The 24473-nt window shown below is 31.3% G+C and overlaps 2 protein-coding genes across 6 annotated transcripts in view; one reads left to right on the plus strand and one right to left on the minus strand.

Annotated features, from left to right (window-relative positions):
- Nucleotides 1–3554: 3554 nt before the first annotated feature.
- Nucleotides 3555–9356, minus strand: LOC107457142 (dynactin subunit 1). The gene has a single exon (XM_016075219.3). It carries the CDS (start codon nt 9056–9058, stop codon nt 5324–5326), a length of 3735 nt encoding a protein of 1244 aa, XP_015930705.2. The 5' UTR covers nt 9059–9356; the 3' UTR covers nt 3555–5323.
- Nucleotides 9357–16560: 7204 nt separating this feature from the next.
- Nucleotides 16561–24473, plus strand: part of LOC107457139 (centrosomal protein of 95 kDa) — a 29587-nt gene continuing 21674 nt past the window's right edge. For 2 of the 5 annotated variants that reach the window (XR_011636806.1, XM_043050899.2), the window contains exons 1-3: nt 16575–16829; nt 19314–19445; nt 21616–21816. Coding sequence is in view for 4 of the 5 variants with exons in the window: in XM_043050899.2 (XP_042906833.2) it covers nt 16787–16829; nt 19314–19445; nt 21616–21816 (376 nt within the window). In the remaining variant the exon portion in view is untranslated. Of the gene's footprint in view, nt 16830–19313; nt 19446–21615; nt 21817–24473 lie in introns of all 5 variants that reach the window. The other 3 variants (XM_071180926.1, XM_071180927.1, XM_043050900.2) reach the window with 3 other exon arrangements.

The raw sequence follows: 24473 nt of genomic DNA on the forward strand, positions 1-24473 counted from the left end.
GTATAGATCCTTGCTAAAATGATCTACTTCGCGCGCAGATTTCTCTGCTAAGGATCAAAATTGCGATGGTACGTCTTTGGATCATCCTCAGGGTTGTTGCTCAGACCGTCGCCAATAGCCCAATGTCCCTAGTAAGACGCAAATGAACCTACCTACGTTTTAACCATTTAAAACAGAAATTTAAGAAAACTGTTGACTTAGTGGAGACAGCTGTTAATAGTGCACTCATAACTTTTTCAATTAATTTACTTTAAATTTTAATAGCACTTATTAATAAAGCTTCTGTTGAACATTGGATAGTTTTAATGCACTTAGCTTCGTCCTGTGCTGGTATCTCTCTTTTTTTCCCCCATAGAAAAGTTACTCTCTCTCTAAATAAATAATAAAGATCATTTTGTGTCAAAAGTATAAAGTTATTAAAACTGTATGCAAAAACATTTTAACATGTAATCGTAACAAAATAAACGATATATATATATACATATAGTATATATTTATTTCTGGGTTCGAATCCCGGGCAAGGCATGGATGTTCTTTCCTTCTCTGTACTATCTGTCCTTACTGTGGGAGCAATGCTGGCCCACCTAATATGTTGCCCCTGAAAGAGTGGTCAACAAATCTGCCCTTCAGTTGCCTATATGACCTAGGTCATTATCCAGGTGGGCATTGGAAAAAAAAATATTTAAAAAATTTCGTTATAAATGTTATGATTTAAATCTGGGAACATTTAATGTCTTTCTCTTATTATTTTTATTTATTTATTTTGGCATCAAGTTAAAACAAAAAACTCGAGACAGGGAAATCTTTCGACAACAATGGAAAAAAAATCGTTACATAAACAAAAAAGTGGAAAAAAATAAATTCACGAAAAGAGCACCTAAAAGTGCAATAACTTACAGACTAGTAACAACAAATTGAAATTTCGAAAAATATATGTTTATAATTGAAAATAGCCTCAGAATAAAATGTGACTTCATACACCTCAATTAATACCTGACTCTCTTTAGTTGAAATGAGGTAATCTTAGATAGTCGTAAAATACAGGAGCCTTCGTTAAAAACAGGAGACTTGGCATGTATGTTAGTAGGTAGACTAATATTTTCATACTTGAAAGTTACTTCATTGAGAAAGCTTTAAAAAAAAAGTATTTTAAAACATAGTTAACAACAAATAAAAAAAAGGGTGGGGGGGGGCAAGGAATTTAAGTACTAAGCTTTTGCTTTTTAATTTCCCACGAATTTGAGACAAAGAGAAATAAATCAAAATTTTTTTTATTATTATCACAGCATTCATACAAAAAGAGTAGTTTTTAGAGCTGAGGAAATGTCTCACATTTAAGCACAAATATTTAAGTTAATCAAACAACAAAAATGACATTTTGCACATTTAACCCTCTAACTGGCACAATGGATAAAAATACAATTCATATCTTTTTTTTACAAAAGTGATTTGCTTACGTATACTTGATTGCATGCACATAATATAGAGGTTGGAAAGAAACAACTAAGTTTAAATTTATATACGAGTATTTCTATCTACTGCCAAAGTTTTTAAAATTTTCTATAAGTGCAGTTGAACCCCGGTTTAACGAACCCTTATTTACCGAATTTCGCGATGCAACGAATTTTATGAAGTAGACTTATAGGAAACAATGAATAACGAGTCTGACACAGAAGTCGATGATAATGTATCTCTCTAGTGAAAACTTTTACTTTTTCTGATGCTTTGCACGGTTTGAAAACAGTGAAAATTTACCTAATGCAGCAAGGTGTAAATGGAGTACTTTCTTCTCTTCATGACGAATCATCAAGGAAATAAGCAAACCTTACTCACGAAATGCTTTAAAATATTAAATTATTAATCAACGCGTAGTCATTCGTTGTATTTTAGGTTCCTGAATAAAAAGTGTATGATTTATAATAATTTTGTGCATTTGCTCATGAGAGATGTTCGACTATTTCATAAGGCTAGTAATTTTTTAATTTATTTTGCCCCCGATATTAAAAATTTTCCAAGATTTAGCAAATACGTAGAGAACCGATTATCCGGAACGATCGGGATCATCGCTATACCGGATAACTGAATTTTCCGGTTTTGTGAATCGCTACAAAAAGCCGTTTTTTTATTGTCAAATTAAATTAAATATATATATATTTAGAATAATTAAAAAAAAAAAACTCTTACTTCTCTAGACAGAGTAGGGAACTAATGATTATTTCTAAAATGATGGTAAACATCTTTAAAAAAAAAAAAAGAATTCTGAAATCTTTTAAAGAATTTTTTTTTTTAAATGGCGGGAAAATGTATCGAATTTTGTTCTGGTTTTCTGATTTCCGGATAAGAGGTTCTGTACTGTAATATTTCCGGATCCATACGAATTCGTTAAATCGGGGTCCGATTGTATTAATACAACCACACATCTCACCATGTGTATGGAAGTTGGTTGAGTTACCCATTATTCTGCTTAAATTATTAAAAATGGAGCGTGGCCCGTTTTCCCGACTTAGTTTGCAGCACATGAATGACCGCCTTATTTACAAAATAAAAATCCAATGGATTTCAGCTTCCCTTTGGAGATAAGGGCTTGTGTTAAACCTCGTACGATTTTAGTATCCCTAAACAGGGTGCGTAGCCCAATTTTACAACAGAAAATAAGCACCTTTAAGCACTCAAAAATTTTCAAGCACTTTCCAAAAAAAAAAAAAAAAAAAAAAAAAAAAAAAAAAGAAAAGAAATATTATAACTAGGATCTGTGCAGCAATAAAATTTCTTTTCTATCGTTTAAAGTGCTTAACTTATAAACATAAAATTAATACAACTCAAAATAATCTTCAAAAATTTTACATAATCACGATAAAATAACTATTAAACCTAACTCAGTGGAGCGACAGCCCACTGAGAACCAAGGCCTACAGTGCCCATCTCAATATTCTTGACCTTTGGGCTATGAGGTGCAGGAGCAGATGTTTTGCTTGGGTGGTCACCCCAAAGCGGAACACCCAGTGCTCCCAAGCAGGCTTGGCACTCATCTTAAGGACCCACTGAAAGAATGAAAGGATCGAATCCGGGACCTGGGGCACGACAGTGCTACTGATCAGCCACCTGGCATCTGATAAAATAACTAGTTACTGATAAATTTTGCAGAAAAAATTGTGAAAATTATGCATTATTTTTTATAATTTAGAAAGATAATCGACACGGCAAAGAAAAAATCTCTTTTTAAAAGATAGAAAATTAAGCACTTTGTACAAACCCCAAATAATAATAAAAGCACCCAAATAAAAAACTTAAATAAAAAATAAGCACCTTTAAGCACTTTTTAAGAAAGCTACACACCCTGCTAAAATATTTTTTATGCATGGAGTAGGACAGTAGATGAACTGCAGCCCATCACAGAAAATTTTGTGAATAGTTTACTGTTTTGCTTTACAGCCAAAGGTAGTCACTTAAAAGCTATTTGTAAATCTGTAATAGATTTACTGATAATTTCTTTTACAAGTTTTTGAACACTGTCGCAAGGATTCTGCAATAGATCTGGGAAAACAACCAAAAACTTGGGAAATCACTGCTTTAATACTTGCATTTATTAAAAGATTGAAGGTATTCTAGGAAAGGAGGAAGTGTGTAAAAAGATAATTACAAAATAATAACATTTAAAACAGTATGTTAACCTTTTAACTGTCAGACCCGAAATAAACTCTGACACAGCACTGGTGTCCCACAATTTCACGCCCGAGTATTACTGGGGGTAATTTTTTTTTGTCTTTTTGTTGAGTGCATCATACTGTTATATCCATATCTTGATATATATCGGGAGAAGTTTATTTCGGATTCATCTCTTTGTCAAATCAGAATCTATTGAGGGAAAAGTTTATTTAGAACAATTTAGAAAAATAGATGACAGCACTTTACTCAAGGTTCCAAGGGATAGAGCTTTATGCTCAAAGTGCAAGTTTTTTTTTTTTTCTGTTGCAAAATGGCATCCAGTTCTTTGAAACGTTATATTAGATGATTTATATTTTTTTTAGAAAATAATTACATTATTATTTTTTTTAATTTTTAGAAAATATTGCTTCATTAGAAGCAAACTTTACCACTGTCGCTTCAAGCGAATATGCAGCGGCTACAAAACTGTAAATTTTTATGCATGTAATTCAAATTATCGATTTTTAACTACCAAGTATATTTTATTTCGCACTAGACACTTGATTTATGCTTCTAAAAAATTGATAATATATGTACCCAAATCATAACTCGACAGTTAAAAGGTTAAAGAAAATTTTGATACATAATAATATAACAACTAACTTGTGGTAATTTAATTAATTACCCTCATTTTAAAGCTTCTCCACAAATCAAGTAATGTACATACATATGCTATATTTTCCTCAAAATTAAATCTGCTATGGTAATACATTATGTTACTTTGTGGAAGCAACAAATATTATGAACATTAGGCATCAATGTGAGTAAAAATAATTTTTTTGAAAAAAAAAATCTCTTTATAGATACATTTAATGTTTAAAGTAGAAAAACAAAATAGAATTCTGCTATGTTAACACTAATGCAACATTTAATTACAAACATTATATGTTTTTGAATCATAATCATGCAAGGTGCGTAGGCAGAATTTTTTTTTTTTAAAAAACAAATAATAGGCAAATTTTAAGTACTTTTTAAGCACCCAAACAATATTTTTATACTTTCAAAAAATAAATAAGTAAATAAATAATTAGAATCTGTGAGATAATATCAATTATTTTTTTGTATCGTTTAAAGTTCATAATTTATAAACATATAGTCAATAAAATTCAAAAATTTTACATAATCATGATAAAATAACTAGTTTCTCATAAATATTGCAGTGAAAATTATTAAAATCATCCTTTGTAATTTAGAGCAACAATCAATACAACGAAGAAAAAATCTCTTTTAAAAAGATAGAAATTTAAGCACTTGTTAAACTCCATACACAAAAAGCACCTTTAAGGGCCTTTAAAAACTTAAATCAAAAATAAGCACGTTTTAAAAATGCTACGCACCCTGCCATGTGTTGAACATAATTTCATAAAAATTAAATAATTTTTTACAGCATATTTCTAAAAACTGGACTAATATTCATAGAACAAAACATGCTCAGCTTAATAAACAATGAAAGAGATGATGAAAAAAAACATAAACAAACAATGAAGAAGAATAGAATTACTAATACCTCTACATAGCACAACACACACACAAAAATTTAATAAGAGGCAGAAAATATGACGAAACCTACTAAATCCACAAGACAAAACCATAAGCAAAAAGGTTGGTGAGGCACATTTTAAGACAAAATTTGAGAGTGAAGCTTCATAATTTCATTCATGTTTGAAAGCAGAGAAATGTTGTTCTGCTCATCAACACCACATCTAGTAGGAATCATAATTCTCGTCATCAGAACCTTGTCGCCCGAGAAACTTTTGGAAAATTCGGGAGTCGGAAAAGCAGAAAAGTCAGCACTCACCTGAGTGCCGACGCCCTGAGAAGCACGCAAGTTGGCGACTTCAGCCTTCAATTTCTCCGTGTCGCTCTGCAGCGACTTAAGTTGAAGAGTAGATTGAAGGAGATGGTTTCCGGTCGACATCTTTGCGATGGGGGCGTCTTTTCCGGGTTTTCTTTTGCTGATATCCACGACGAGCGGGCACGACAACGTCTGAGCTTTCTCCAAGAGTTCTTTAGACTTTTTAGACAAGCATACAAGATTTTCAGAAGGGAACTTCTCGTCAAAATGAACCATGTCTTTAAATCCCGTTGTACTAGAGAGACCGATAGGTTTACTCGGCACATTTAAGGGTGGCAAGTTAGCCAGGTCTTTCGCCATGCAATTACCCTGCAATTTTATATTCTCCGTCTTCAGGTGTTTCAAGACCAGCTGCAGATCGTGAACCTGTTGAGACAGCAATGAACTGTCGCGTGAAATCGATGCAGACGGCGAGGAGGAGACAGTTGGGCTCGTCGGAGAGGCGACTAAGTTTGCAGTTTTCGATAACCCTTCAAGCAGTGTCTTTTTGGATATTAATTTGATTTTATCTTTGAGTTCTCCCCTTTCTGTCTCAAGAGCATCGATGTCCGCTTGCAAGTGATCTAAAGTTTCTTCAAATTCTTTCTCTTTCTTTTTCAAAAGCATCTTAGCCTCGTCCAGTTGCCTCTGAATACGGTCCACTCTTTCGTCCCCATCTTTGGTGGCTATTTCTAATTTCTTTTCGGCCATCTCTTTACGAACGTGCATCTCACTCAACTCGTCACTCTTTATCTTGAGAGCTTTCTTGAGTTCCAGAATATCGGTTTCTCGACCTTCCAACTTGAATTTCAAATTCTCCAGATCTCTCGCTTCTTCTTTTATTGACTGTGCGCGAACATAAATGGGTGGTGTTGCTTTAGCAACGTTTGTCTTGTCATTTTCATAATCACCTTCTTGCATCGCGCTAGAAAGGCTATTCATGAAGGTCATGACCACTGTCATTGACTGACGCAAACATTCCGGGCCGCTGTCATCTTTACCGTAAGATTTATCGGTAGCTTCGTGAGCGAGCTCTTTTATTTTTTCAATATTAACGCAAGTCGACTCAGAAGACATAGCAACTTGTTGCACGGTAGATTTGCGCAGTAGACTCGCAGTAACCAATACCTGACCAATATTTTCTCGGCAATTATTGAGATTTTCCTGCACATCTGCAGGAAGTTGTAATACTGATTGGCTACCCTCATTGGGCAATCGCCGTCGTATTTTTTTCACAAACTGAAGTACATCATTAGAATAGGTGCATACATCTTTTAAAAGATTTCCAAATTCGCTATTTTCGCCCGAATTGTCTAGCAAAGCAATAATGCTAGAAATATCTGTATGTATACCATCACAGGCTGCTCCAATCAGCTTCATGTGGTCACTTACCAATAAGTTGCAATCGGGCAATTCTGATGATAGATGTACACTATACAAATTATAAAAATACAATACACACTTCATCAAACTCTCTAAATTAACATTTTCATCGAGCTGATCTTTTCGTAACAAATCAATATAATAATCGAGAGTCTTTTCTTGAACAGCCATTTCCATATATATTGTACCAACTTTCATAAACAAGTCAACACTACATTGACTCAGAGCATTCGAATACTGGTGTAATAATGATTGGAGAAAATACAACTGATATAGCAAGCAATTACTGAAAGAATATTGGTCAATTTTGTGAGTTTTAAGAATCGAATCTTTGGTAACTTTCTCGGGAGGTGGAAATTTTTCTTTTACTTGAGCTGCTAAAATTTCTGATTTCGTAATCATTCTAGGTACAAGCAGAAGAACCAAAATCGCATCATGATCAGAACCCCGGCTCAAAAAGTTGTCTGGCATAAAAGCACATAAGTAGCTAACATGCTGGTTAGCTTCCTGTACTTCTAGTCTCCGTAAATCCATTTCAACTGCTCTGGCAAATGCTTTGGTTTCAGCATACTTCACTTTGAAATCAAAGTATTCTACAGGCTTGGACAAAGCAATCTTATCATTTTCTTTCTGTAACTGCAAATGCAACTCATTATTTGCCTCACGAAGCTGCTCAGTTTGATCCCGGAACTTTTGGATCGTCTGCTCATAATCGGCTATTGCTTCCTGCATGGCTTCCAGCTTATGCTGCCCTTCTCGTATTTTGGAAGTAGCCATATCTACTTCTTCTCTGAGCTCAAGTTCAGTTTCTTTTGCAGATTCTTGAAGCTGATCGTTCACATCTTGCAAATGCTCCAAATCATCTACTAAAACTTGAAGTTCTCTAAGCCTGTCCTCTAAAGTTAAATTTCGCTCTGTTAAAAGTTCAATCATCTCTTCAGATCCAAGAGCTGCATCAACCTGTTCTTTTAGTTCACCCAATTGTCGTTCATAATCTTCTACAAGACCACTCAGTTTTTCTTTCGCTCGGCTCAGCTCAGAGATTTCGGATCTTTGCTGATCGAATTCCTTTTGCAATCGTTGCTGGTCCTGTTTTTCTTGAGCAGACAGGTCTCTTAGTTTTATAAGAGCCTCTTTCAACCTCTCGTTTTGTTGCTCTAATTGTTTTATTTGATAAGTTGTAACTGCTCCATCAGCTCCTTTTTCAATCTCTGCCTTCATAATATCATAATCAATCTGAAGTTCTTCCATCTTTTCTTTGGTTTGTTCCAATTCAGATTGCAGAGCTTCACATTTTTCTTCTGCCATTTCTTTGTCCAGAGTAGCGATCTCCATCGCTTCAGCCAGATCGGACATTTCTTCGGCATGCTGTTCCTTTTCTTCGATCGCTTCCTTCGCTTCTTTTTTGGCCTGCGTCAATTGCTTTTGAAGGTCTGCCTGAACTTCCGTTATTTTTGCTTTGTATTCCAGCAGCTGCTGTACTTGAAACTTCGTTTTTTCCGCCTCTTTCAATTTCGACTGATCTTCAGCACGTTTCATTTTTATTGTTTCAAGCTTTTCATTCAGGTCTTTAATTTCGCCTTTCAGGGTATCGATTTCTTGATCCTTCTGCAAAAGCTGACCTTTCAATTCGAGCACGTTAGCGGCATCCTTGATGGACAATAAATCGGAAGACACAGCCGAACCATCTACTTCGATCATAGAGCTCTTTAGCGAACCAGACGAAGAGGCTCGTGTCGGGGTATCTACATTTAACACCTCCCTCGAACCTTTGTCGTGTGGAATTCTAGGAATACCTGTGTTAGAAGTTTTTCTCCTCTTCTCTGTATCTTTAGAGAAAGATACATTTTCCATTGATCCTGTAGCAGGAGACGAGGACGTTCTGCTACGAGGAGAGGATTCGTCGTCAATAACTTGAAGTTGAGTTTGACGAACAAATATTCCGTGATTATCTTGACAGGTGAAATATACTCTACCCTGAACACAGCCATTGTTTTTACCTTTCGCCTCATCTAAAACAACACCAAACCACTTTCCAGTTGAAAATTGAGTGCTGCCCACATAGGCAACTCTTCCTTTAACATCTTTCCCCAAGATCTCAACACGGCTGCCTACTTTTGGAATTTTGTCAGACATATTTGACTCGTAATGTATCACTAATTATCACAATTGGCAAAAATTAATACAATTATGACAAGTGAGTTTTATGGACTACTTTTCTTAAGGCTCTAGAAGACATTGGAACCAGTAAATATTCAGCAGCATACAATACAATCGCGACAATAAAAGAGATTAGCAAAAATATGATAAGAGCAGATCTCCAAACGAACAAATAGTCGAGGGGACCTTGATTGAATCCTGAAGCTTGATGACCTCTTGGAATCAGAAACAACACTATCGTAATAATGGACGCTACACCAATACTCCCAATTCCAAGAAACCTATAAAAAAAATAATGAATCCATTTAAAACGAATCATCTCATTAAGTCATGAATAATACAAATATTGAGTTAATGTTAGAATAATAATTTAAAAAAAAACAGAATCACTAATTTAATACCATAGTATAAAAACCACAGTTGCTTGAAATATCAGCAACTGTTTCGCTCCGCAGGGAGAAAATAGTCTATAAATAAGAGCAACTCACACTTGAACCAATCAGATCGTTTGCTTTTTATGACGTTTCAATTCTATGTGATGATGCTTACAAATGTAAAAAAAAAATTGGGGCGACATTGATGAAGAGGATGATGGGATGAAATTTTGAGTTAATATGTTAAATGAAACAGATATGAATTCTAGAGCGCCTGTGATTTACTTTTCCTCCCTTTACAAACATGGTTGAGAAAATATGAGATAATAGCATCACATAAAAAATAATAATATCAGCCAAGAGTTAACATAAGTAACAAAAAAAGGCAACCCTTTTGTAAGCAACCACTTGGTCAATTAGGCAACTCCGAACTGAAAATAACGCGCTGAAAAGCAGCAGAAATTTAAAAAAAAGTAGCAATAAAGGAAATAAAAATATGACCACCGAAGCCGACGTCTTCAGGGGATTGTGTTTTAANGACCTCTATACAAAACCATCGGGGTACTGAGGGAGTTAATTTAGGCATTTGCTTCTCCCTCAATTAGAAATGGTTTTGTTTTATGGCTACCGGGGCCGGTACCCCCTGAAGACGTCGGCTTCGGTGGTCATATTTTTATTTCCTTCGTTTCCTTTATTGCATTTAACACCAGTCATTCTCACATAATAGTTTCAGAGTGACTGTCATTGTTTTTTATACATTGACGGACAGATGGATACTCTCACAGAGTTTATTATGAGTTAAAATAAGTTGCTACCTAAGATGCTAATGTAATATTTTGTACTATAACAAATACAAAGAGTAGCAAAAAATCCGGACAAACAATTTTTAATCTAACTATATTAAAAATAAATTAACAAAATAGAACAAATAATAATAATAAAAGCAAGTCTTAATTAATAAATAATTTAACAAGATTTAAAAGTGGCTGCCTTCTGTAGTGATGTAGAGGTGCAAACGATTATTTAAATTTTTAACAATGGGCTGCAAGTCTGATGAGAAGAAATTCTGACAGATGATCCCTACCGTCCAACAAGCTGTTAACTCACAGAATGATATGATTTGGTCTGTCAATCAAATATCATTCTGCCCAAGTTTGATTTGTCTAAAAGAGTGAATCTGGTTGGTAATATCTCTTTCCCTTTTGGAATATACATTGGTACTTCCCAATAATATTTAAAATATAAGAAGCAAGTCTGCCAGGCAATAGTTTGGAAAATATTTCAAATGCCACATTTAAAAGTGTAATGTCTTTATAATTGTGATATTCTATTTTTTTCTTTTGAACAATATTTTCTCTTGACTTCTCAATTCCTCATAGCCGTTTTCAGCACTTCTAGTGCAGTGTTTTTTTAATCATCAATTTATAAGCTTGATTTTCCTTGTTGGTGATTTCATTGCATTTAAAATCAATCCAGCCCTATTCAAGTCGTGGGTTTATTTCGTTAGTTGAGATTTTAATGATTTACCCAACTTCTTCTAACCATGTTCATTTACCTGTACATAATTATTGGCTTAGAAATTGTCTCTTATTTAGCTTCGTATTTGTTTAAAATAGAATTTTTCCATTCATGCTAATTAAAAGGAAAAAAATCTGATAAAAATAACCGTTTACTTCAGCTCCTATCTTAGAGACAACACGAAAGTGGTCCGTTTTGTATCCTGAAAGCTACATACACCTAATAAACAACTTTTAAGCCCCACATCAATTAAAATGTGGCCTATCTAAATCTGGGTAATATATTTGATTCTGGGTTATACACCAATTGATTCAGCCATCTGGTGTCCCCCATGTTATATTGTGTATATATTTATGTTGAAACACAGTACTTCTGATTAGCAAATTAGTTGTAGAAGCAAAGACTGATGCCATTATCATTAAACTCATCATGCAGGTTATGCCTGCTCACAAAGGTGTCTGAGTGTAGGTTTCCACCAAGTTAAGCAATCACGTCACCAATGATCATCTTGATATCACTCGATGGGAATTTTAAGTATTCATTTTCTAGAATATCATGGAAAATATTCCTTTTTTTCACCTCATTTTGATCTTCTGTTCCATTTTTGTTCTTTCCTCCGCATTGTGGCCACTTTGAAACAAATTAAATTTATTTATTAGTATAAGTCTACTCTTATTATTACTTGTCATATTTTGCTAAATTATATATTCTTAAGAAAATTTTTGTCCAGTTTTTTTGCTACACCCTGAAGTGATACTCTCCATACTGATAAAAAAATCAATAGCTCGTTTTCAAGTACAGTTCATGATCTTCAGTACAGCTCCCTATAATAGCGACCCTTCGACTGTATTTACCTCGTAACTTGCGCGCTCGGGTTATTTCGAGCATGCTAAACAGGCCAAACTGTGCACACTCGAGCTAATTTGAGCGGCGTTGTATTTTATGCTGCTATAATTTTCACATTCGAATATAATCGAGAATTGAAAATAACAATGTAAGAGCTAAGAAAAAAAAATCTTTTTATAGAAATTAATCATTTACATAGAATTGTAAGCTATAACACTTATTTAATCAAGAATAAAATATAGCCTTTTTTTTTTGGAACAAAAGCACAGTATATCAAAATTGTCCAACAAAAGAAAAGTTAAACCAGGAGTGGCAAAAATGGAAACCTTGTTCTAAAGTGTGTTTTTTTACATAAAAATGTTTTAAAATTTTTTTCAAAAAATCTGTGAGTTAAGGGGTTAATCATTGCACAGGGCGTGATTTAGGCTCGCCAGGGCACTAAGCTATTGAATAGAATGTAGTCCTTATATGTTCAACTCCATTTTCTTAACACCAACAGATTTTATCATATAGTTGATTATTAAACATTAAATTAATGGTTAATTCCATGAAAAGTTCTTTTTTCCCCCATATTACTATTCATATTATTTAACAGTTAAGACATGATACTAACTGAGTTTTAAGTATTTTTAAAGAAACCTTTTTTTTTTTCAGAGTAGCACAGCAATAATCAATTTCACTTAGCAAAAGTAAGTATTTATTCTTTTCTCTTTCAATCTTTGGAAATATTTACTGAGTTATGCATACAAGAAATAAATAATTTAAATTGCATAAAATGGATGTCCCACACGTGACAGAAAGAAATTTTTTCATTCAATAGAAGCTCAATGAATTGTCATTATATTTGCACATAAACTAATCATTCTTCTTTTAATAATCCATTGAATTAATGTACGTTTCACTAGAATTAAGAAATTTTAGATATTGCTTTTTGACAAACATGTGACATCATGAATGAGAAGTTTTTATAAAACACTCAAGGATGAAACTTTTTTATGTCTAATGTACAATAATAAATATTAGATAAAAGTCAATAATATTTGTCATTAAGATTTGATTATATGGATATTATATGGACATGCGGCTATAATGCAGAATTTTTCTTTCATAATACAATACATAAACTTTGATTCTTTGAAGGAGAACAAAATACAAAAAGCTGCAACATAAACACATAAAAATTTAAAAAAAAAAATTTCCCCACATATCAGATACATTTTCAAAAATTCTTAATTTTTTTTTTCAATTGGAAATTTACTTAACCTTTAAATTATTATAAAACAAAATTTTGGCAACTTCAGAAAATAAAATAAAAATTTCATGAATATACATTCAAAGCTAAAATATGTCGTGAAATATTATTGGTTAAAAAGTGAATAGCTTTAATCTTCCAATTTAGTAAACTGTTCCATTTGCAAACAAGGATGGTCCTCGAAATTCGACACCAAAAAAGGCCGAAAAGACAACAGTTAGGGGGATTCCATTTATGTTGATTTGTAGATTTTGACCAGCATCACAAAATGAGAAATTTTTCTTATGGGTTTCAAGTAACTTCTACAAATTTTAAACACACTGCATATATATATATGTATGTATATATATATGCAGTGTGTATATATATATATATACATATATATACACTGCTCAAAAAAATTAGGGGAGCACATGGCTCCCCTAATTTTTTTGAGCAGTGTAGTTCTAGAAACTTACTTTCAAAGCAATTAGGAACAATATTTACAGAGTTATGCGAGAATCATTTAGAATCATATCGAAAGTTTCGTCGCCAAGCCTGTATAAGTATGTGTGCGCCTCTTCTGCATNTTTAAAAATTTTTTTTTGAGGGGCCTTATGGTTCGAGGGGTTCTAAGCTGCAGCTTATACTTCTACATAAATATGACCTTGCCATTGAATTAAGTCTTTCTTTTCCATTTGTAAATCCAGAATGATCTATGGTCAAATTAAAGATTATTTCACACTGATACTTTAAAGTATACATAGTACCACTATAAGAAAATCGGCTTGAAAGCCATTATGCATAGTGTCTGAATTTTTTATTTATTTCATTTAAACTGATTTTACAATTTGAATTTTACAAGCTTATTAATTTTACAAGCATTATCAATTAAAAGATATTGGATTATAAGCTCCAACCTTCTAATTCTTCAATAAGATTTTAAAAAACGAGCTGTTCTAAACTGACACAAAAATCAGGACAACTTTGAATCCTATATTTGAAAATAATGTAATGATGACAAAAATAAAATTGACAAATGGGCTGAATTAAAAAAAAGCAAAAATATGCTTCAGTACTATTGGTTTAATAATAAAAAAAAGAAGCTATAAGTTTAAAAATAAGCTTAGTAGCATAATGTAGCACTAAATAAAACTATGAAAATAGTTCAAACAATTTTTAAATATTTTGTTATCCTACTTAGTAAATTTCATCTATTAATGAATTGTCATTTTAATAGACTTTCACTATATTAAATAATTCATTTTGAAAACATTATAATAATAAATAAAAAGCATATTACATACAACACGGATTTGATTATAAGAAATATTCTAAAAATAAAGTATACTAAAATTAAGAAAAACATCTCATTCTCATTTATATTTATAAATATACAGCAAATGCATCTTTATGCGTGCAATTAACTTCTCTTACTTTTTAGCATAACTGGTGCAACAAAGACATAACCAATGATAAATGCAATAATCTGCAATAATTAGAACCAATTGGAATATGCATTTAGAAACACTATTTTAAGAAGTTTTAGACACAAAGATTAAATCTTGAGTTTGCAAACATTAATGTGTTTACAGATGGTCAATTTCGTGAAGAGTAAACTAAAACATAAAAATTTCAAACTTTAACAAGCAACATATTTTATAAAATTTTAAAGCGTAAAATGCATATTTCTATTTTTAAATGGAAACTCATGGTTCAATTGCTTCAAGAAATAGGACATGTTTGAAATTAAACACACCATTTCAATATTTAATAAAATATTCTCAGCATTTAATGTATTTTAATTATTTTTAGTAATATTATAATCATGTAAAGAAAAAAAAATTATTTTTTGAAAAATATAATTTTAGCTATTAGTAGAATCTCAACTGGCCAATATTTTGATTCGCACTTAAAAAAAATAAAAGTATAAGTTAATTTTATGTGAAAATTAAGCTATACATTTAAAAAAAAGTTTTTAGGACCTTTAATAATTATAGCTATACATATTTTTGATAAATATTATTCAGACTTTTATGCAATATTGTCATTGAAAATATTTAAAAAAAAAACTTAAAAATCTGCAAAGTAAAAATTATTATCAGTATTTAACAGAAATGAGAAAAAATAAATTTCAGCACGAAAAAAAAACATCAATATGAATCATATTGATTTATATCAATTAATGCTTTTAGAAGACTTTAAATCCCAACAATATTTTCACAAACAGGAAATAAATAAATTTCTTCTTATTCATAAAATTTTAATAATTAAATACTAATGTATAAATGACTAAAATTACTCCAAATTATAAGCTATACTATTTTAAGAAATACATTTCATTGCAACGTGTACATTTCACTATACCTACAATAACAATAAAGATTTCAATTCTTGACAATCCTTGAATAATAAATAGCAATGAAAAAAAGTTTTAGCAAAAAGGGTTAAAAATTATTTAAGGTAGAGTATCCTGTTTATCGTGCATAAATGTTACAAATTATAAGAAGGCTAAGCATAAAATAGAAAAGCATGAATTTTAAATTGCAAAAATACGAGTCATGATTAGGTATTTTTAAGTTGAGTGAATACTGATAACGCTTTAGATTGAGTTATTAGGTTGTTTTATTTTCAAATAACATAAATATGAATAATGACATTTTATTTTTTAAATAGCACAAATACAAACCTAGATTTTTAATTACAAATTGTATGAAAACGAATCATGATTATATGTTTAACCACCTGATTATATACAGCTACTATCCAAACATGTAGGCCTTTTAATAAACACAAATCACTTCACTTACTATAAATTGGTCATATATACATAGTAATTACAGTTAAAATATCTTGAAGAAAAATATTAGTGTTTGGGTAAGGTTTGTCTTAGAAAGGCTGAAAAAGTTCCGCAACAAAAACAATATAAATGGAAAATCAAATCTTCTAATAAACATTTTAACAACTTGGGCAAAATTAAATTAGAGAAATTCGATTTTAATGCATTTAAATAGAATCTAACGCTGCTTTTAATATTAACGAATAAATCAAAAATTTCCAGCTATGTTCAAGCGTAACAAATAAAACTTGTATAACTTACGAAGAAGGGCGTTTTATTCTAGCAAAAATTACTACTGAACTAAGTGCACAAATCCAGAGAGCAATTACTATAAATACACCAGGACCAACACCAAGAACTAGATTACTCATTCCTTGATTTAGCGAATTGAATATTCATTCTTTAAAAATTGTTAATGTGTCAAAATTATAAACAGGCGAAACCATTTCTTGCTTAAAACGTACCATTTTGGCATATTTTATATAATGAAATAATTGGCTTACAGCTTGAATAGATTAAAATGTATGGATTTATTTTTCAAGATTATTCACTTAAGCGCTTTTAATATTAGATCCGTTCCCACTGTAAGCAATTTATGCAGCTCTGATTCCAGCGAACGCTAACGCAAAGCTCACTCCATCCAGTATCCTATTTTACCAAAAAACTAACCATCCATTATGAGCTGTGTAGTACAAAATTAAACAGGTTGATGCTGTCTGCGAAACAAAGGAAATGATATTTAAACAACTTGTAATTAATTAATTTTAAGATACGATATAAGTTTATAAATAATAAAATTAATTACAATTACGTTCCTGTTTCATAATCTAATATGATTGGAAAACTATGAGTCTGTTCTTATTTGCGTCATTTCGTTAACTGAATAAAGGAAAGAAATGTCAAACAGTGATAAAAATTTGACGAAGCCTTCCAATAAAGGTAATTTTATAAATTTTTTTCCTTTTGGTACAGGCTTTGAAGATATTTCCGTATAAGAACCTGCTGTTATATTATTCAGTTTCTATTTTATTTAATCTCATTTAAAATAATCAGTATTAATCTCTACAAGACGAATTGCATATTTCTTGCTACCCAAGTAACACAAATATCGAATAAAGCAAATATTGGGGATATTTCTGTATCGCGGTCTGTTGTACCAACCACCATCGCAGCGAGATTTCCGTATCGTGATTTGTGGCAGACTAATCGCCATGTCCTGGCAACTTCCGGGCACCGGCCCGCGGGAAAACATCACAAAAATGGTACAGCTCGAAATGTATATCTCGTAGCCGACCCCGGGAAAACACCTACATGTTTCTTTAAGAAAAATTTGCAAGTTTAAAACCTATTTGGCACCTAGGTGATTGTAGTTGGCGTGGCAGATCAATATATCATGGCATCACATTCGGCACGGTGCTAAACAGATTTTAAACTTGCAAATTTAAAAAAAAACAAAAAACATGTAGATGTTTGCCCTGCTGTGGCTACGAGTTATACGTTTCGAGTATGCCTCTTTCTGTGATGTTTTTTTTAAAAAATTTATCGCGGGCCTCTGCCCGGAAGTTGCTAAGACTTGGCGATTGTACTGCTGCAGATCATGATAGGGGAATCTCCCCAAAAGTATGTATTCGAATAATTTATTCTTTTTCAGTTTCAAAAGAATGTATTCTTTTTTGATTTTATTATAACAGTTTTATATATATTTGGGAACTATCTTTCGACAACGTCAACTGTCTTCTATAAAAATATACCCCAAGATCGATTGAAGCTTACTTATCGTGTAAACTAGTGAATCGGTATTTAATAATTGCAGTAGTTAGACATGCTACAATTATAAGGAGTCAAATGTCAGTAGTTTTAAAATATCATCTAAATAACGTGAATGAACATTAATAATATTCTTGTAATATTGGGAAAGTCTCCGAAACAAAATTCTTCCAACATACTTTTGAACCCTGTATCCGAATTTTTTCAGGCTTTCTTGGACAAATCTCCCCAGCATCAATATCTTTCTGCAAGATACTTTTAATAATAACAAATATATATGTTACTAATTTAAAGTAACAAAAGCGTCAACTTCAAAAGAAAAAATAACTTTTTAGAAAAAATAATGTAAATTTTAAAACTGAATATTATATATTTTTTATTCTATTATTATGAGCTATATTCTCAAATTTTGTAAGGAGAAAATACACTACTTATTTCCTTTTCCTTGCTTTGTGAGTCATCATTAAATTTAAAAATAAATTAAAAATTGTGAAATCCATAGCAGCAACTAATGAAAAAAAAAAAGATCGACGGCGATATCACGCCAAATCAAACTCTTTAAAAAGGGGGGTTACAAATGCAGGGTTTCATTTTAAGATTCAGCTGTTGTAATAAATAATATCAGGTTTTAAGAACTGAGGAAATCAAAAGCAATAACTGCCAAAAAATAGAGCAAGTATTTCTCCAGAAAAGAAAACCAAACTTTTTTCTTCCTTATTCTCAAATAAAAATAGAAAAATTACAGGCGGCCTTTTTATTCCCACTCTGATGCGCAAGAATGGCATATAATTTTGAATATAATTCTGAAAAGAAGATGGAAGCTTTCGAAAATTTCTGCAGAAAAGAAAACCAGTATTTTTTACTTCCCAAATGAAAAATCTTTCTGCAAGAACACAGTAACATTCTGCGACAATGTCCCCGTGTCGCGACGATTCTGAAATATTATCTAGCATCATAATTCAGACATATGATGTGCACATTCATTATATATATATATTAAATATTTTACTATTATGTCCAATGATAGTAGAAATATAATTTTTGTTATTTATATTTATTTATAAAGTGTGCTAGGTGCTACTGAAAATAAAAATGACTGATGACAAAATTATTATAGTTTTACCACCCGCCATCTTAGTTGGCCTGGAAAGCATTGGCCAATGTGGGCCAATGCTTTCCTCTGAAGATTTTTCCATAATGACTTACATACCGGGTTTAATTTGGATGGGAAAGTTAAAAATTTATCATAACATTGTTACTTGGCAGGGTAGTAATGTAGGGTAGACATAAATAAAAAAATATTGTTTATTATTTTTATTACAGCACAACATGTAAGTTAGAAATTTCAATTAAAAATTTTTTTGTTCCAGACTTTCTCAGTTATTCCATTTTAACACCCCACATTTGAATTCCATAACCACGAGTAGAACAATAAAATTAGCTCTACATTTTATTTTTAACTGCATGTATTTTGATACAATACAAAAACATTTTCCTTACTATTTTGTAAGTTCAAACATATTTCAAATCGACATATTTGTCACTTATGCATATGATTTTAGCAACATTTGTAGAATTCTTGGCGACAATTGTTGCAATGTTATTATACTTGTGTGAACCCTATTAATTGTTTTCTTTATTACTATTTTTTTCCAGATTGCCTGGATATTGCAAACCGCTTAATTGTTTGGGGTAATCTTTTAGTTCCCCAAGTTAACCATATTGCTGAAATAAATTCCTATCTAATTGGGTTGCTTTATGAAAAGATAACAGGATCATCCCTGCCAGGTAACTTTTTATTTTAAGGCTTATGTGCACAATGCCCTAAAAGACACCTCAATAAAAACAAACAAATAACGATAGAGATTTAAATTTAGATGTATATTTGTATTTAAAGATATATGTGTGTATAATTGAGCAAAAATTAATTTATAATTATTGTTTAAAAAGAGTATGTTCAGTTTCCTTTTCAGCTTTAAAAAAAATCTATATTTCTGTGACCCTTAAATATGGAAATCACACTTTTAGTAAAAACTAAAAAACTGTTCCTATTTAAAAGAGTCCCTCGGTGAACTGATTGTAAAGACACAGTTCCCAGTAGAACACCGAAGTCAAGCATCACTGGCTGCGATCAGTAAGCGGGTGGGTGCCTACTTTAATCAGCCCCTCTTTAAAGTGTTCTATCGTTAAGTGCTTGACTTCACATGCAGGTCATCGGCCTACTGCAGTGGAATAGCCATCCCCTCTGCAGAGGATCAAAATTGCGATGGCATGTTTTCGCATTATCCTCAGGGATGCTTCCTAGAGCGTTGCCAATAGCCTATTGTGCAGCTCTAGTGTGTAAATACTAAAATAAATTAAACACAAAGTCTCAAATAAAAACACTCTGCAGGTATTGATTAACGCTTGTAACTAATTTGAACCCTTTTGTCAAAACCTCATTTTGACAAAATTCGTTTGAAAATTACAGATTTTTTTAAAAATAGTTCATTTTTATAGAATTCTATATTGCATCCTATCACAGAGATGTATTTGGTAGAAAAACCAAAAAGATCTGATAATAAAAATCCAAAGATGTTAGGTGCAAAAGAACTAGCACTTTTTTAACTAAATGAAAAAATGACTTATTTTTAACAAGATAAAAGTGTATGTAGGCTCGAAATACGAATCTTGATGTTTAATTTCAAAATCATGTGAATGCAAATCTCTATGTGTTATTTTAAAATTGTGTGAATACAACTTCTGTTCTATAATTAAGTCACTTGAACACGAATTATAATAATGGCTTTTAAGTCACATGAATATGAAACGGGATATTTTATATAAAATCGTGAACAAACAAAATGCAATGCTCGATCTTGAATCGCATAAATAGGAATCGTGAGGTGTAATTTTAAAACACGTTTGTATTGGTAGAAAAAACTGTTCAAAAAAAATTTTTTTTTCCTTGGAAATTCTAAAAAGATACATTTTTTTTAAAGAAGAAGATTTTTTCCTATTTTAGTAACAGTGAAACATATTCCACGATGGCGAAAAAATTTTCCGCTAGTGGTACTCGTGTATATTATACAGGTCTGTTGTTGTCCTACAGGATTTGCATTTTTTTCTAGAATTACATACAGAGTTCAACGCCATTTATTTTCGGTTTTTATAACTGAATTCCAAGCATTTTATATAAACTTTTTACAATAAACATATAACTTGTTCCATTAATCTATCATTCTTTGGGGGATATTTCTGTATCATGATCTATCACGCCAACTACAATCGCCAAGACGCCATAGATTTTAAACTTGCAAAATTTTAAAACCAAAAAAAATTTAAGATGTTTTCTTAGGGGCGGCTACGAGTTATACCTTACGAGTTGGTCCCTTTCTGTGGTTTCTTTTAGCTTCTTGCAGGCCGCTGCCTGGAAGTTGCCGAAACTTACTGATTATTCCTCCACAGATCGATATGGAAATCTCTGCAGAATATGAATAAAAAGGCAGCGTTTTTAAGGGATGGCAGCTTATTTTTAGTAAAAGGGCACATTTCTAGGGATCAAAGGGCTGGCAGCCCTACTAAAAACGCTTAGGGAGAACACTACAAGCCATAGTTTCAGATTATGCATGAATTAATCCCAAACTAAGAACGGTGCTAGATACCGATCAAGAGTTGTGAATGCAACTGTCTGACTTGAAAACAATTTAACTTCTCAATCAATCACTAAATATTTTATAAGTAGACAATTAATCAAATTTAGATTATTAAATTTTTTTAAAATAATTCATTTGTTAATATATTGGAGAGATTTCCGTATCGTGATCTGTGGCAGAATGATTGCTGCCCGGAAGTTGCCAAGACTTGGCGACTATTCTTGCCACATATCACTTCACAGAAATCTCCCCATCCTTTGTTTCTGAGATCAGTTAGTCCCTCTGCTGAACAGACTGTACTTTATAAAGTGTATTCTTCATAGATTTTATTTCTGGTGGGACAAGAGGATCTGAAGAGGAGGAGATTCAAGCGATCATCAATGCGTTGTCTTTAGATATTCTTCAGCTCTCACTTTCGCACATAACTGGTGAAGCTGTTGTTGCAGGAGATGTGGTGGCCATATACAATCTCCTGCATGTCTTAGAAGGCATTTTGCTTCATTCCACGTCTTCTGGAGAGCAAGGTAAGCATTCAATCAGTCCCTCTGATTTTGTATGAAGTGTATATTAATGATCAGTGGCATGATTGCTCCTTTTTTAAGCAAAAATAAGAGATTAAAAAATTACCCATATTTATTTTACTTTTTATTGTGTATATTAATCTTATTTAATCAATAAGTTGTTATTGTTAGAAAATTTTAAAGAAAAAAAACAATAAAAATATAAAAATGACAACGGTAGCTGACATTGTCAGAGGATACCAGCTCTGGAAATCATAAAAACACAAAACCTTTGCTATCGAGAGAGCAATGAAAATATTGAAAACATAAAAATGACAACGGTAGCTGACATTGTCAGAGGATACCAGCTCTGGAAATCATAAAAACACAAAACCTTTGCTATCGAGAGAGCAATGAAAATATTGAAAATATAAAAATGACAACCGAAGCTGACGTCAGTGTTGCATTAAATTAAATTTTATCTGAAATGCAAAAAAATCTATTAGATATAAATTTACTCAAATCGTGAACAAAAAACAAAACCCTGGTGACGTTTAAAGATTTTGAACATTAATACTATAATCATACGGTTAAAATTTTTATATTTTCATTGTTTTCTTCTTTAAAATTTTATTTTGTTTAAATTTTCTAATGCAATTACTGCTGCTTTGTGCAACTTTCTTTGGAATTGTAGTATTTAACTGCCTTATGCATAATTTTTGCTTTGTCTTTTTATTTTGTTACTATTAGTTCATTTGAAAGTTTAAATGAAAATTATTTTAAATTAAATTTTATTGTAAATTTTACATATATAGGAATGTTACTTTTAAAAAGTAACAAGTACTGTAAGTAGTTTTGTTTGTAAAAGTTTCACTGTTTTAGTGGTTACTGTACTGGATTACGAAGCCAGTGGATGTGTGTTTGAATCCCACCGTAGGCATGGATGTAACTTTCTCTCTCTGTGTGTTCTATGTCCTTTCTTCTGTGAGAATGTAACGTGCTCTATAAACGAGTTTGTGTTGTATTACATGGACAACCCTACTTCACCGCGGTGGCTTAACCGCAGTTGTCCACTGGGTATCGAGTAGAGAGTAGCAATTCTGAGGCCAATGGGAAATAGACTAAAGTGCCCTCCATTAGAAAAAAAAAAAATTATAGCATTAAATAATGCTGAAGTATGACATTTTCATGTATAGTGACTTTTCATATAGCAAAGAGGGCAACTCAATCTTTTACATGGATTCTTACTGATATAATAATTAGATATTTCCAAGCTAAGTGGAGTTGTAAAGTAATGTCTAAACATAATCAAAATCTTCTTTTTCAGCATATTAGCATATTTATTGCATGAAAGAGGATATTTTTTTAACTGTTTATGGAAAAAGAAGTTTTTAAGAATTACTTTTTAATGCTTTAATTAATTTTAATTTGAAGCTAAAACTTTATTCCATCTTTTATTTCAAGTATGCCAAAACTAAAGGTTTGTCCAACTCTGAATTAATTAAGCAGAAACATGTAATTTTTAAATGTTTATGTGTTATTGCAATCCTGCGAAATGATGCATGAAATTAAAATGTCTGAAGTAAGATAGAGCTTTATTAAATTTAAGTTCTAATAGTTTTTAAAATTATTTAAATAGTATAATTATTGAAGGTTTTAAGATAAGAACTTTGAGAACTTTTTTTTCCTGTTCTATTAATGATGCATTATGCTTGTTACAATCCAAAACTTACTATTAAACAAGGTGCTTTTCTGAAATTTCAAGGTTTTTACTTTACAACTTTTTTCTTGTAAACAAATTTGTATGGTGTCTATGCCTTATGGTTTTATTCATTTTTGTAATATTTACAAAATAAGTTAATTAATAACTCAACAAATAATCTAAACTAATTTAAAATAATTTAATTGTGTGTCTTATTGAATGCTGATTGATGTTAATGAACATGTCCTCAAGCTTAAATAAAGCTCTATTATCTTCAATTAAATAAACAAATATTTTATTCTTTATTTATTGAACAATTAGTACTAAAACCAGAGTTTGTTGATTCAAATAACTTTATTTAACTGAAAGTTTCAATGGTAATGTTATTTAGTTAATTTCTTTTTTAAAGAGATAAATGATTTAAATCAAATAATTGATTTGAATCAAACAATTTTTTCAAGAAATCATTAATTTGAAAATTTACAAATCATTTTAATATTAGATTGCTTAACTTTTTATTGACTTTTAATAGTTTTTAAATTTATTGTAAAATGTATTACTTTGCTAATAAGTTTAAATTAGCAAAATTGTATCGGTAGCAAATGAATAATAATAATAAAATTTGCTGAAACAAGGTTTTTATAAAATTTTAAGTTAATAGGAAATTTGAAGGGAGATTCTTTTTTCTTTGTGTTTTTGAAAAATCCTCAAGATTAAGGTTTGAGTCAGCAAGGTTTGACTTTATTAATGTTAAATTATTAAAAACTCAACTAAATCTAATTTTCAGGTGAGCATATTTGGATTATATACTAACAAGAATAATATGTAATCTTAAGAACAGATCTTAGTAACAAAATCTGTTAAAATGAGTTTTTATAACTTCCTATTTATTTATTTATTTGAGTTTTAATAAATGCGTATGTAATAGTTTCATACAATTAGAAAATGAGAAATTCATGGATGAATAATACCCCCTTAA

The sequence above is a fragment of the Parasteatoda tepidariorum genome, chromosome 5, assembly GCF_043381705.1.
Source record: "Parasteatoda tepidariorum isolate YZ-2023 chromosome 5, CAS_Ptep_4.0, whole genome shotgun sequence".
NCBI lineage: Eukaryota > Metazoa > Arthropoda > Arachnida > Araneae > Theridiidae > Parasteatoda > Parasteatoda tepidariorum.